The sequence below is a fragment of the Syngnathus scovelli genome, chromosome 15 (genome assembly GCF_024217435.2).
Source record: "Syngnathus scovelli strain Florida chromosome 15, RoL_Ssco_1.2, whole genome shotgun sequence".
Lineage (NCBI taxonomy): Eukaryota > Metazoa > Chordata > Actinopteri > Syngnathiformes > Syngnathidae > Syngnathus > Syngnathus scovelli.
Genome location: NC_090861.1, coordinates 7037538 through 7051621, shown reverse-complemented (window position 1 = coordinate 7051621; position 14084 = coordinate 7037538). Strand labels below are relative to the sequence as shown.

The following is a 14084-nucleotide window of genomic DNA, read 5'->3' as shown; positions in this document are numbered from 1 at the left end:
AAATGAGTTGCTTGTCATCCATTAAAGACAAAACATTGTAAAATGAAATATTTTTTATTGTTATTCTAGTATAATCTCATCCACACAAATAAATAATATATATATATATATACATATATATTTTATATATATTTAGCTGGTCAGTTAAAAATACATGTCTTGTGAAATGGCACTTAAACGTCAAAATGTTGCAGATGAGGCAGTGATTATGTTTACTTTCACGTTACAAAAACAATACTGTTATGTGAGATAATATCTGTAGGGGATTTTATCTGATTGAGAACTAAACTTTTCAGTGGCATCAGATAATCAAACCAAATCGCTGGAAAAAGACAGACGGACAGTACATTTTATGCGGCACATTGTGTGTGTGGCCTCAGAAATTGGACTCCTGGCAGGGAAGTGGGGTGAAGGAGACCTCTTTGCCCTCCTCCAGAACCAGGTCGTAGCGACACAGAGGCCTGAGGTGCACAGGTGAACAAACAAGTGTCAACTAAGCCACTGTAACAACAGCGAGGTTGCAAACAGATCAGTATCCCACAAATATACCTGTCGTGCCGTTCCAGATGTGTGAGACGTATCCAAAGAACGCGCAGTTTATATTTGGGTTTGAAAATATTCCCAGTGGAGAACATGAGAGACATCTTGGTCACTGACGGTAGGTCGCTGTCAAACTGTGCGAACAACTTTGTCTCTGTGAACTTCTTGAACTTGGCTGCTCTGTTGAAAACATACAGGAATGTTGTGCCAATATTTCATAATCAGTTAAGCCACAGGTGTCAAACTCAAAGCCCAGGGGCCAGATACGGCCCGCCACATCATTTTATGTGGCTCGCGAAAACAAATTGTGCATCAAATTCGTGTGTCATTACTAGAATTGCAAATTGTCTTCACTTTTAATATCTTTTTTTTTTTTAAATATTTGACCAGTTTTTACTCTGATTTGAAAACGAGTTATTTGTCAGTTTATTTTGTAGCTTTTACTGTATATAATATGAGGTGCTCGTACATTTATTTGGGTTGACAGTCATAATGGCCCTCCGAAAGAAGCTATGACTACAATGCGGCCTGTGAAAAAAATTAGTTTGACACCCCTGATTTTAGGCGTATTCATTTATAGACTTACCGGTCAATGTATGCCACGGCATCTGGACCGTTGCCGTGAAGTTTAGCAGTGATATAACCCCAGTGTTCCGCCTCATTCCATACCACCACATCCAGTCTGTAATTGGCCACTAGCAGACAACATTCCATCAAATGACACTTCGGCAAAGACAAACACTCAGATTCATATTACTACGTATTCTGACCTTTGTGGAAATGTAAACATGTCGCCGTGTTTATGTCAAAACATCCCATCCTGTTATCTTTTCTGAATCATTCTCATCATACTCACTGCAGAATGGAGCCTTGTCATTTGTGGTGAAGTAAGTTTTGGTTTGGCCCAGTTTCAACAAAATGTGTCTCCACTTGTTGATGTTGTAACCTGGATTGGAGAGAAAAACATCAATGCAATACAATCTAAGGATGTAAAAGACAACGCAAAATCTACTTTGTCAAATGTCTTATTTTGACTTTTCTATTTTTCCTATTGCCATAAACCAGTATAGTATTACATTAGGGTGTAACTAATAGGCACAATAACGTACGTATTTACCAAAAACAGGGCATCCAGCATCCCCAAATTGCGTGCAGCTTGTACACTTGCCATCCCTGAAATCCTTGAACGAGGCGCATGGGAAGGCCCTGCTGCTGCAAGTTTGATTCAAAGACTCAAGGTAGAGATACACTGATCTCTGATGGTCACATTTAAAGTACTCTGTTCCTACATAAAAAAAAAGTAGAGCGTGGAGTGTTGTCAACACATTTTCAAGGAATTTGAAATAACTGAATTGAGGTTACCTGAGAAGATGGTTTTAGGGCAGCCAGGTTGATCTGTTCCTTCATTGGCGTAAAAATCAATGTGACCAATAGGTTCTCTGTAACCAAAGGCTGGAATAACACAAGCATGTTAAAGCAACATTACACGATATCTTCTCCAAATGAATTCTTTTTGTTTTACCATCAATGTCTGTGTGCAGAGCATCGACAAACTGGGCGTCTGTAGGATCCAGACGGTCCTCCAGGGAAGTTCCGGTGAACAAGGGCCCTGCAGGATCCAGGGCTGTCCAAATGCAGTTAAGTGTTAGAAACCATGACTCGTATGATTTGTGCCCCGAGGCAGCAAAGTAGCCCCAATATGCCCAGACCATTGGATGGAGTGAAAATGCTTCACCTGTAATCCTTCCAATTGTGCCGTTCAAGTTAGCGCCCACAAAACCAGATATGTGAGCGCCAAGACTTATTCCGATCATATGGATATCACTCAGAGAGGCACCGTGCTCCTGTAAAATGACGCATCAAAAAATCTTTGTTTGCCTTCACAAGTCAGACGACACTTTGTATGATGATGAGTGTCGTGTGAAAAGAAATCCACATGGTACCTTCATCAGTTTAAGAAAGGCAGTGAGGTTTTCTCCAGCCTTGTGTGTGTTCTCCACCGCTTTGTAATAATTCAAGTTAGCAGCTCCGTTATTCCAGTCCACCAATATGACGTTGATGTCATTTCTGGCCAGAAGCAGTTCTGTCAATTTGTGAGCCCACACGGGGGGCGAGCCCGTGGGCCGAAACCCGTGGATGACAAAGGTCGTGGCTCGAGAAAGGTTGAAGTTAGGCTCGGCCGAGAAGTTGGTGTGAGACAGAAGCGAGCCGCAGTGTATTGTGTCCCTGGTGAAAAGCAGCAATCTTATCTTGACGCTGGTCCCGATGATCGCGTGAGCCAGATTTAAATCTGTTAAGTCGGCACATCCTTTAGCTGGAGGAGAAACAAAGACATCAGCCATTGCAGTGTAATTCAAGAGAACAGATTTAATTCCCTTTTCAACATGCATATTCGTCTATTTGCACTATTGACCGATTTAAAAAAAAAAAAAAAACAGTGTGGGATGATCATGGGAATTTGTATATGTAGTGGTCAACACAAGCAACCACGGATGAATCAGATGAGAATCATCATGAGGACAATTGACTGTATGGCGCATAATGTCAAGTTTGTCTATTTTTCCAATGCACTATTGACCAATTTAAAAAACAAAACACACACACTGTGGTATCACGGGAATTTGTATACGTAGTGGTCAACACAAGCAACCACGGATGAATCAGGTGAGAATCATCATGAGGACAAGTGACTATATGGCGCATAATGTCAAGTTGATAGTAACCACAAATTTGGAACAACAATACACAGACTCATGCAAGACACATCATGTTTTCAAATCAAAGATGAAGGCATTATACTTAGTGTTGATATTTTTTTCATATCTGATCAGTTGTCTATCATAAGAACCATACATCTTTTGTTTGGATTGACGTTTTCGAAAGAAATGACGGAGCACACCGAGATAGCATTAAATATTACTATAATTGGTCACTACTTATAAAAGAATTTAACACAATACATAGCATTTCCGAAATTAAAGCACAAATGATCGGGTACGCTTTTGAAATGTATTGTACAGCTGCTCTGGAATTCCTTTGCACAGTTGCGTGTTCATTCCACCAATACTTGACGCATTAGTTTGATGTCATTGTTTGGAAGAGACTGACGTGTGGAAAACGAAACCTATTGAGTAATTCAAATGAATTGTAACTTTCTGGATACAAAGCAGGTTTTGATTCCCATCCTTTTTTTTCTTTTTGAAACTTTGTTTTGTATTTATTGCGCAGCTGAAGCTGAACCCGACTCACGCTCCGAAAAGTTATTGTATTACAACTTGTGTTCAAGACCAAGATGAGGCCTTCAGGGGCCAGATGAGTTATAAAAGAGACCTTTGTCCCTTTCAGAAACTGTAAAGTGGAGGCATGATTATACGTCATTGTTTGCCATTCCCTAAGGGAAAATTGCAGTTGTGACTGAAGTCTGATGAAAAACAATACAATAGAGATAATATAGACCCATCCTGTTTATTAAGTAGTGATGCCCTTGCCGATACAAAGAATCGATACTTGATAGTGCCATTACATTTTGAAACTCCAGGATAGCCCGCCCGTGTGGAGACATCCATGATGGTGGTATCGTGTCTTAGTATTGGAGCATTTTTCTAAAGCATAAATCCAGATGTATAGTGTGAAATCAAAATAAATAAAAAATATTGACCTCATGTTATGTAGCCTACATAACATGGTCAATATTTTTTATTTATTAGCTATATGTCTAATGAAAATAATAGAAAGTCAGTAAATATAATCATCAGTCATGGCAAAAAAAAAACCAATTAGATAAAAAAAGCTACTATAATATGAAAACATGACAGAATTGGAGTCGTTCGGTTGTGCTGCAGAGTTAAAATGGTCCCGTTTGGTGATACTTCTAAAAATACCGGTGTGACTTGGCGGCACACAATACTCGCAAAACTACTTGTTGTGTTGACAAAGTTGTCGAAAATTTGAACTCATCTGAAGAGGGGACAAATGAGTGACAATTGTTTTCCCACTAAGCAACTTTAAGTGTCTTAGTGAAACTTTCACTTCCTCGTATCTTCTCTGAACCCCTTTCCCAATTGCAGTACAGTCATACTTCCCCTGTCAAAAGTGTAGTCACAGATATAATACCAATATTTAAGAATGCACTCACCGAACCTTACCTTTGCATATATCTGCAGTTATTGCCAAGAGAAGTGTCAGGAATGGCCACGGGGACATGATTGAGGTCAGCCACATGTAAATTAATCTGGATTTTAAAATACAGAGATTTGGAGTCTCTCATTGCAAATAACATCACAAATAAAGTACATGCTTAACACATCCTGTAGCCTCACTCCACAGAACTCGGAGGTTAGTTTTTTCCCCTATCTGCTATTCTTTTTTTTCTTTTTCTGTCCCATAAGAGAGCAGTTTCAAAGTTGTAAACATTTCTTCTCTGGCAGCAGGCAAGACCAACTTAGTTACTCATCTACTGACCCTCCTATGTTGGCACACAGGATATGCATGACCAACTTTTGTCAGCGTCAAAGAGCCGGCCGGTCCTTCTTTTGAAGCAGTGGTCTTGTGTGACATTAATTAAATGGAGATGAGCAGAACTCAATCTCTGACTTGCTTCTTTACATATGTACACATTCCTAGTTACAATCAAGGACTGGAATTGAGTGTCAAGCCCTCAGAATCAACTTCATTAGTCTTACCTTAGTTGTAGGGAAGAAGTCCAAGGTTTCAAATCTAGAAGGCTATCCTGTGCTTGTATCCCTACATGTTGTGGCACTGTTCACTTCAGGAAGTTACTGGAGCGAGAGATACTAGTCCCGCCCGCCAGCTCTCACCAGGAGGGCCACACCCCTTGCTCCAGGTCATTGTGCTCGCAGGTGAAGCATTCTTGCCAACCTAGTCCTGGTATGTGCACTATTGCTGTACATTCATTTACATGCTAAGTTTCACTTAGACTCTCGTTGCAAATTCATTCTCATGACATAATATAATCTATATGATGGACGAGTTTAACCCTATGAACTGATTTGCAAAAATCTGTTTTTTATTGAAATGCACCTGCTTACACTGCATATAAAAAGTCATACTTTTAATTCTGAGAAAAAAAAAATCTCAGATGGGTTTGGGAGAGTTTTCCGTCTTTCTTAATATACATGATATATTTATTTTAAATTTACCCCATGTACTGGATGCTTACTTTTGACCCTTACATGTGGGAATAGTTACCCAAAAAAAAAAAAATCTCTCAAAATTCAATCATCAACGCAAATATGATGAGATTAACTTTTTGGCCAAAATTCCGAGAGGTACTATATGTGTGCACCGCTCAACAAGTTAAAAAACACACACACACAAAAACATGTATTGTATGACCTATAAATAGTTTAGTAAACTTGACTTCTTTTTTGTCAAGGATTGACAACGCATATGTGACAAGTTTTACACTGTCAAACATTTACAAGCAATAAAATCAAAACTACCCTTTAAAAACTATAAACCATTCCAACGATATCCAAAGAGTAATTACATAACAATGCATGACGTGTGTTTGGTTCCAAAGACTGTGCAGCCGCTCACAGTTTGCATTTTTCTTGCTCTGTCACACATCAAAATGTGAAATACATTCTGATGAATTGCTCACAAGATTGATACTTTTTATTTGTAATTCTTTATTACAGTCTTGCGCTGTCTACATGGAGATATGGGGAGTCGACCGGACGTCATTAACGACATGAACACCGGCTTGAACTTTGCTCACTACATTGTATCGTCATCAGGGTCCGGCTGTGGCCAGGGAACGGTATGCATACTTGGAGCCAGATAGAGGTTTCCACATATCTGCTGTGCTTTAGTAAAGCTACTACATAGGTGCAGGATTGTCACAAGACTATTTGACAAGATGGCAGGAAGGAGACGTAACAGAGGAAGCAACAACCAGCAACAGGCCGCCCCGCAGAGACGAAGAGGAGCCTCAGGCCGGGTAAAAGGCATCTTCCCGTGGCTCTTGATTTCAATGCATCTTTTGTTCGTTTGCTATGAGGAAGAAAAAAAACTGGTGATGAAAATATGACCAAAAGTCGTTTTATTTGTTTAACAGAACACAAGCAGTAGCGTGAAATAAGAATTAAAAAACAAACAAGCGACACAGCAGATAAAGATGTGTGAGATTACATGTATACAAAACAAAGTCCATGTACTGAGCCTCAGTGATTGCTTGCATTATTCATGGTGGTCTAAAAAATATAAACTTGTTTTTCCCAGTGACACACATTTTTGTTTATTAAGTGAGTCCGACATTTACGTTGAATGCATCTTGGGAACCTTTTAAAAGCTCGACCGGTTTCTCTCCGGATTCTCGACTGCTTGTCCACACACGTCCACAGTCTGCCCCACCGGTGGCTCTTTAAAGCAGCGTTTCCCAACCTTAAACAAAAGTTACAACTTCAAGAAGTATAAAAATATGAAATAATGGTCTATATTACTAATACCAACTTGAAATTAGCATGAAATTTGGTCTGTTTAAATGAACACGTATTAGCTGATACACTCACAGGAAGCTCTAGCTAATTCTGAAGATATATTTGTAATAAATATTTTTTGTGAAAGAAGAAAAATTGCATAATTTTCTGTGGCAGTACTACGATCTCACTGTTTTTATTGACTTTCCAGGCTCTACGGGAGCCGGCTGCGTTTGCCAAGTCGACTGGTTACGACTCAGACGTCCCCCATGAAAAGTTGACCATTGCTCAGGCGAAGAGGGGCACACCAGGTTGCCATTGATATCTATTTTACAAAATATTCTCTGTTGCGTTTGGTTTGATCACAAATTTTTATTTACAGCAGCTATTACACAAAGTTCAAACTCAAAAATTATATTTTAATGGATCATTCAAAATTCCACATTAAAATAAAGAACTGAAAACACACACATCTGCCCATCCATTTTCAACTTTGTATTTATACTAACATTCCCACTGTCACTGAGTGAACCACTACACCATCAGTAACTCACACCGACCTACACACAAACGGTTCAGTTGAAAAACAAACAATCCTGGAAGGATGAGTCAGAAGTTTCAATTAATTTTTTTCAAACTGAATTATTGCATATGCAGTATGATTTTATTTCTATATTGTTTGAGTTACTTTTCCTGTTGACTTACTATACAAGTTGACTTAGTGTACTATTTATCATCATATTTATCATTTTACAGCAAGCTGTCAATTTCTAGATAGTCTGTATTGTTTTTGGCACCATCAGGTATTATTACCAAAAATGTAATTCTTCCTTTCACATTTCTTGTCTTGTAGCTAATAGGCCCGTACGGGTGTACGCTGATGGTATATTTGATCTTTTCCATTCTGGACACGCCCGTGCGCTGATGCAGGCCAAAAATGTGTTTCCCAACACACACCTGATTGTGGGAGGTAAGCTTGCTTCTTTTCTAAATCCTTCAGCTAATCAACAGAGAACAGAATTCCATTGAACGTGTTTGCTTGTATGAAGTGTGCAGTGATGAGCTGACACACAAATTTAAGGGCTACACGGTGATGACCGAAGACGAGCGTTACGACGCATTAAGGCACTGTCGCTATGTCGACGAAGTGGTGCGAGACGCTCCCTGGACCCTCAGCACGGAGTTCCTGACGAAACACAAGGTCAAAGGTCGTGCAGTTGTAAAAACAAGCCACTTCTCGCTGGGCGTTTTTCAGATTACTGTGTGATACTTACAGATCGATTTTGTGGCCCATGATGACATCCCTTACACCTCTGCTGGATCAGAGGACGTTTATAAGCACATCAAGGCTGCAGGTGAGGATTCAAAATATCGCAGTGTTATTCATGTTCTCATGTTATGTATGGTTGAGCAGCACGAACAAGTTTTGGGCTTCAGCTCACCTGTGACTTTACTGTTAAAAATGGGGGTTGGATGGCTCGTGTGTCATTGTGGCAGGAATGTTTGTGGCCACCCAGAGGACAGAGGGCATCTCAACGTCCGACCTGATCACTCGCATCGTGCGTGACTACGACATCTACGTACGACGTAACCTGCAGAGAGGCTACACGGCCCGGGAGCTCAACGTTGGATTCATTAACGTAAGGCCGAAATACGTGACTGATTATTTTACTTTATTGCCACCTGAACAGAAATCAATCACCTTTGTGTCCATGACAGGAGAAGAAATATCGCCTTCAGAACCAGGTGGACAAGATGAAAGAGACCGTCCGTACAGTTGAGGAGAAGTCCAAACATTTTGTGTACCGAGTGGAGGAGAAGAGCCACGACCTCATCCATAAGTGGGAAGAGAAGTCACGGGAATTCATTGGCAACTTTCTGGAGCTTTTTGGACCAGATGGTGCTTGGGTATGTTTACGTTAACATTTAATCCACATAAGATAAACCGACTGTTGAAGCATTATAACAATCTCCATGTTTTTGTTGTTTGTGTCCTTGTGCAGCATGCTATTCAGGAGCACAGCGGACGAATGCTCCAGGCCTTGTCGCCTTACTCGTCCCCTCGTGGCTCCCCCAGCAGCAGTCCTACCAGAATGCGTTCACGCTCTCCTGACTCCTCCCCATCCTCGTCCAGAACTTCTCCTGCCTCCACATCACCTACTGCCTCTCCGTCCACTCGCCGCCGCACCTGAAATGGGAACACGTCTTAGTCAAGTCTACCCCCACATATTTGGAAAATAATTTCCCAACGTTGGGTCTTTCTTTAAATATGATTCTAAATATGGTTGAGGTGTTCAAATTGACTTAATTCAATCTTGTCATCAAAATAATGTATTGTTGGTTTATTTAAATACAAGTGCAAGACATTCATATTTGTTATTTTCTTCATAAAGCAAAAGTGATAATTTTATTTTGAAATACAATTTGTTGAAATACATCAAGTTATCAAAAGTGAAGATAATTTGCAATTTTGGTTATGAATTGAAAGAAATTCAAATTATTAAATGAAATGATTAAACATTACTATCCAATGCAGTTTACTTTCACATCTACAGTATTGTACAGTAATTTCCCTGTATGGATACCAATAATTTATGTTTTTAATTGTAGGCACATAATGCAGTCAATGTGTTTTTTTAACGTATTGGTGAAAAAAAATAAAGAAAACTAGAAATATTTAGTTACAGGAAAGCCAGAAGCGTTGTGGTGTCTGGGATTTGTAGTTTTTCAGTGCTCACCTCGCATGGCCTTGACGTCATGACTTCACTCGCTGCCACAGACGGACCAATACAGATTAAAGATGGCGCCCTCTCATACGCTGAGGTGCTGCAAACGGGCTCTTAACTGGATACCTGTCCTGTTTATTAACCTGGTCGTTGGCTGGTCTTACTACGCTTATGTTGTGGAGCTTTGTGTTTGTAAGTATCATTTATTTAGTTTGCTTTTTTTTATTTTTATTTGCGTGCACATTTATTTGTCGTGGGGGTGAATGTGCGCTTGTGTTGACAATTTCCCGGTTGCCAACTTATCAGCTGTTATTTGAAGAAGTATGTTTGCAGTCATTTAAATTTTTTTTATTCTTCCGTTGTTCTTTCACTTACTAAAAATATTAATGCAAAGGCTCTTGTAATTAGACAAATGTAGCTTTTGCAAGAAGTCTATGCCTCCTTCTCGTCAATATTATTTTCCTAGCTATAGAATGTAAAATAAGTTGTTGTGTGGTACACGTTTAGATCAATTTTGAAAGCGTGCATTTTATTCTAATGTTCTTTTCCTTCCAACAAATCAGTTTGACTGAAATATACTCCAGTACATTGTAGTGAGTTTTTAAAAATGCATCTTTAATAGGTTTTCCATCGACTTAAATATGATGAAGTGAATTTAAATATATGCCCGTGTCCTTGTGTTATACTTGGCTTTTTCTCTCTGTGTGTTTTATTGCAGCCATAAAACAGTCATTAAGGCAACTGGTTAATAAGTAAGATAGATTAGATTTGTTTTTCAAACAAGCAGGCTGATTTCATTTACAAGGAGACAGGACTGAAAAGCATTCAGTGTCCATTGCAGATTGCTTCTTTTTAACTGCCAGCTTAGAACTGATGATACCATTATCTGCTCTCGATGAATTTTAGTCAGGCGAGGGGCGTCTCTGCTTTCTCAACAAAGGTCCTTCTCATTGTCTTATTGTAAGGGGGGGTCACTGCAAGCGGTGCCAGGCCCTTGCCACATGGTGCCAGGACGGGGTGTCGTGTCATGGCAGATGTGAATTTATGCATTCTTGATGAGCACTCACTAATACTTTGTCTCCTTCCTTTGTGCATGTGTTGTAGATACAATCACAAACAATGCAGAGCGAAGTAAGTGACCATACATGTTCCTTTTTAACTTACGTACATTAGTGTTGCTTCATCTTTGCTTCCTCTTATCAGTCAGCTACCTGGTCATCTTCCACATTTTCTTCTTCATGTTTATATGGTCGTACTGGAAGACCATCTGCACCAGACCTGCCCAACCATCAAAAGTGGTAAAAGTTGTTTTAATCGTCACACCTCACTAGAAGTATGTCTGCCTCACATTTCTGAAGTACAGTTTGCGAAATACGGCCCTTGTCTTGTATTGTCAGTTCACCTTGCCGAGAGCAGAGAAAGAAATGTTTGAAAGAGAAGAACGAGCGGAGATGCAACAGGAAATTCTGAAGAAAGTGGCAAGGAATTTACCCGTCTACACGCGCACAGCAGGAGGAGGTGAGGCTTTTAACTGCGCTTGAAAATACTGACTGCATTGTGGGCTGGTTTAACAATAGACCACCAGGGAGTGTGCAACAACGGAAGCACGCACGCACACACATATACACACCATTTGTCATTAGTCATCTTATCCTTCACTAACATCTTTACACACTTGCTGCAATCACAAAAGGAAGTTGGCAAAAAAATTATAAGCAAATTACATTTTAATGAGAATCCAATGACTAATTTATTTCCTTCAAAAATATCTAGAGCGCTTGTGTTTTCCTGCTGTGGGGCAGCAGGTTCATGTGTAGCCAGAGTAACATTTAACAGACGGGCTAATTGGACTCACGTGAGCTTGTTTTTCCTCTTTGGGCACATGTAGGCTGTTCCATTCAACAACAACATGTAGAATTCTGTCTTATTTTTAGACAATATAGTAGGGAGTAATTAATGGTGGAAGTAACTCATGTTTTAGAAACTAGGATTTAGAATTTGCGGGTCCTTCTGTGGTTTGCAAAATATAGTCCTTTGTGTTAACGATCAATTACATTTTTGTAATATCTAAAAAATAAAAAAATGTCACGTTAATTTCCTCAATTCCCTACAGCAATCCGATACTGCGGCCTCTGCCAGGGAATCAAACCTGACCGCTGTCACCATTGCTCCACCTGTGAGATGTGAGTACTTCATTTAGGAGTGGTTGACTGAACCAAAGTAGTGTTAAAATTATTTTTTTATATGACGCTTTGCTTCTATTGGATAAGGTGTGTGCTTAAAATGGACCATCACTGTCCCTGGTACAGTAATTCTATTTAATTACGTAAATAAATAAATCAGTCATTGTCAGGTTTTAAGCTAAAGTGTGATTTTCCACTCCCAATTTCTTTTCAGGGTGAATAATTGTGTTGGCTTCTCGAACTACAAGTTCTTTGTCTTGTTTTTGGCATATGCCTCGCTTTACTGCGGGGTCATATGCGCTACCGTCGTCCAGTACTTCATCAAATTCTGGACTGTAAGTACAGACACTTCTTTTTTCCAAATAAAGTGATGATGGTGTGTCTCACAAATTTGTATCATTTAATTTGAGGGTCAGTAATTGTCCTTGTGTTCTTCTCCATAGAAACATCTTCCCAACACGCACTCCAAATTCCACATATTGTTCCTTTTCTTTGTGGCAGCACTGTTTTTCATCAGCATCCTATCACTCTTCAGCTACCATCTCTGGCTTGTAGGCAGGAACAGGACCACCATAGGTACATTTGGAGCTTTTGCATTATTGAGTGGGACAGTCACTGCTGATGTCACGCTTGCACACGATAACCCTAACCCCCCCCCCCCTCCCCCCCAACAGAGGCTTTTAGGGCCCCGGTGTTTGTGAAAGGTCCAGACAAAAATGGATTTTCTCTCGGCTTCAAGCGAAATGTTGCCGAGGTGTTTGGGGATGAAGCCAAGCGCTTTATATTCCCTGTTTTTACCAGGTAAAATGTCAGTTCTAAATTTAAAGAGCACATACTATCAATACAAGATGTTTAATAGCTCTCTATTTTGTCAGTCTGGGCGACGGGCATTCATTTGTAACCAGACTGGTGCACATAGATCCTGAACAGGCAAACAGCGTCTTGCAACAAAATGGCAAAAGGTTATTTGAATTACTTTTTTTCCAGCATTTTGTTTGTTGTCTGTTTTTTTTTTCCCCCGCCTTGCCTTTAATCATCAATGTGGCTTCAATTGCAGTCTTTCTAATGAGGAACTAAGTCCTAATGGACTGGCCCACGATACACAGCACAAAGTGAATGACAACAAGGAGGAGAATGGTACGCTTTTGAAAAAAGTTTCATGTCATTCCAAAAAGGCAGCATCTGTATTTTGGATTCTGTGTTTCTCTTTTAGGTGGAATCCAAATAGTGTCGGTGGCCATGGAAAGTGAGCCATAGAAGGTAAATCAAATTGGAGAATTATTATTATTATTATTATTTCTTATCTTTTCTCCTGTTTTTTTTTTAATATATTGTTTTATTTGCTCATTCAGCTGACCTCACTCGCTGCCTTGACCATCAGCAATGTCCACAGGAGCCATTCTCTGTCCTCAGCTAGACTTTGACACTCCCAATATTTTTTTTGCTACTTGGTACTCCAAGGGCTTTTTTTAGACTGCAGCAGTCTGATCCAGAGGTTTGCATTAATTGTGGTCCAAAAACATTAACAACAAACTGGTAGGGCTTTACCCTCTGAGCCAGTGTGCATATTTTACTTCACTAAGAAATTTCCATACTATTCAGTATTATACTAGCATCATTGAATAGCGCTCATGTTTGTGAAGCGTCAGTACACACTGAATGGGTCAGGAGAGATGAATGCTGCCAACCATATGTGCAATATGTCCAAGAAGATTCAGCACAATGAATCACTTTTTTTTTTTAAACTGGGTTCAGTTAATGTGAAAGGATTTCTTTTTGTTTACAGCATTTAACTTTGTATTTTATCACATTTATTAAGTAATATTTATCATTTCAGCTTTAGGCGTGAGAACTAAATCAAGTTTAACTTGATACCTTAAGTGTCATTTCAGAGACTTTTAACACGTATGTACTAGCAACTTGAACGACACTATCAATATTTGTAAATTACTTCCTTATACTGTTTGTAAGTTTATAACCTTACCTCTTTATTTGTATAGCGCTTTTACAACAGCTGTCGCTATAACAGAACAAATCTTAAATATAAATATTTTAAAAAAAGCACAGTGATGATTTAATTTCTGGATTTGATACGTTTTTCTTCCACCACACACATTATACAAAATAGTTGAGGTATTTGGTTGGATTGAATTTTTCTAAAATGTTAATTAAATTCTAGTTAATGTTTTGCATTA

General features: G+C 39.3%; 3 protein-coding genes and 1 long non-coding RNA gene across 6 annotated transcripts; 2 read left to right on the top strand and 2 right to left on the bottom strand.

Moving 5' to 3' along the window:
* Window positions 1–35: 35 nt before the first annotated feature.
* On the bottom strand, window positions 36–5337 carry lipia (lipase, member Ia). Its single transcript, XM_049741849.2, has 11 exons — window positions 5223–5337; window positions 4686–4771; window positions 2484–2854; window positions 2276–2384; window positions 2063–2164; window positions 1903–1992; window positions 1658–1825; window positions 1397–1486; window positions 1127–1235; window positions 550–720; window positions 36–461 (listed from the first exon to the last, which is right to left on the bottom strand). Exons 2-11 carry the CDS (start codon window positions 4759–4761, stop codon window positions 377–379), a joined length of 1371 nt encoding a protein of 456 aa, XP_049597806.1. The 5' UTR covers window positions 4762–4771; window positions 5223–5337; the 3' UTR covers window positions 36–376.
* On the top strand, window positions 4321–9666 carry LOC125981830 (choline-phosphate cytidylyltransferase B-like). Of its 2 annotated transcripts, none has more exons than XM_049741866.2 (9): window positions 4321–5427; window positions 6201–6502; window positions 7192–7291; window positions 7834–7950; window positions 8030–8181; window positions 8257–8335; window positions 8478–8620; window positions 8700–8888; window positions 8984–9666. In XM_049741866.2, the coding sequence occupies exons 2-9, from the start codon at window positions 6422–6424 to the stop codon at window positions 9170–9172; spliced, it is 1050 nt and encodes a 349-aa protein (XP_049597823.1). In that variant the 5' UTR covers window positions 4321–5427; window positions 6201–6421; the 3' UTR covers window positions 9173–9666. The 2 variants fall into 2 exon arrangements, with proteins under 2 accessions (XP_049597823.1, XP_049597822.1); XM_049741865.2 differs by lacking the exon at window positions 4321–5427 and having other exon boundaries at window positions 6066–6322; window positions 6391–6502.
* Window positions 8018–11279, bottom strand: LOC125981846 (uncharacterized). Its single transcript, XR_007486180.1, has 6 exons — window positions 11198–11279; window positions 10875–10984; window positions 8683–9168; window positions 8423–8583; window positions 8255–8329; window positions 8018–8166 (listed from the first exon to the last, which is right to left on the bottom strand). It is a non-coding gene; the product is annotated as an uncharacterized lncRNA (long non-coding RNA).
* LOC125981829 (palmitoyltransferase ZDHHC20-B) lies at window positions 9763–13937 on the top strand. 2 transcript variants are annotated; one of them, XM_049741863.2, is made up of 13 exons: window positions 9763–9898; window positions 10811–10837; window positions 10910–11004; window positions 11104–11224; window positions 11820–11889; window positions 11977–12009; window positions 12104–12224; window positions 12333–12465; window positions 12564–12690; window positions 12765–12851; window positions 12947–13026; window positions 13103–13149; window positions 13242–13935. In XM_049741863.2, the coding sequence occupies exons 1-12, from the start codon at window positions 9781–9783 to the stop codon at window positions 13144–13146; spliced, it is 1056 nt and encodes a 351-aa protein (XP_049597820.1). In that variant the 5' UTR covers window positions 9763–9780; the 3' UTR covers window positions 13147–13149; window positions 13242–13935. The 2 variants fall into 2 exon arrangements, with proteins under 2 accessions (XP_049597820.1, XP_049597821.1); XM_049741864.1 differs by lacking the exon at window positions 10811–10837 and having other exon boundaries at window positions 13242–13937.
* The last annotated feature ends 147 nt before the right edge of the window (window positions 13938–14084 follow it).

Excerpts from the sequence above, each read along its gene's own strand:
- lipia (XM_049741849.2), bottom strand. The coding sequence starts at position 4,761 with ATGTGGCTGACCTCAATCATGTCCCCGTGGCCATTCCTGACACTTCTC. Across the intron at positions 1,993-2,062 it reads TCTGCACACAGACATTGATG|CCTTTGGTTACAGAGAACCT; the intron begins GTAAAACAAAAA and ends GTGTTATTCCAG. Across the intron at positions 1,487-1,657 it reads TGCTGGATGCCCTGTTTTTG|GTTACAACATCAACAAGTGG; the intron begins GTAAATACGTAC and ends TCTCCAATCCAG.
- LOC125981830 (XM_049741866.2), top strand. The coding sequence starts at position 6,422 with ATGGCAGGAAGGAGACGTAACAGAGGAAGCAACAACCAGCAACAGGCC. Across the intron at positions 7,292-7,833 it reads GGCGAAGAGGGGCACACCAG|CTAATAGGCCCGTACGGGTG; the intron begins GTTGCCATTGAT and ends CTTGTCTTGTAG. Across the intron at positions 8,182-8,256 it reads AGTTCCTGACGAAACACAAG|ATCGATTTTGTGGCCCATGA; the intron begins GTCAAAGGTCGT and ends TGATACTTACAG.
- LOC125981829 (XM_049741863.2), top strand. The coding sequence starts at position 9,781 with ATGGCGCCCTCTCATACGCTGAGGTGCTGCAAACGGGCTCTTAACTGG. Across the intron at positions 12,466-12,563 it reads CAGGAACAGGACCACCATAG|AGGCTTTTAGGGCCCCGGTG; the intron begins GTACATTTGGAG and ends CCCCCCCAACAG. Across the intron at positions 13,027-13,102 it reads TGACAACAAGGAGGAGAATG|GTGGAATCCAAATAGTGTCG; the intron begins GTACGCTTTTGA and ends TTTCTCTTTTAG.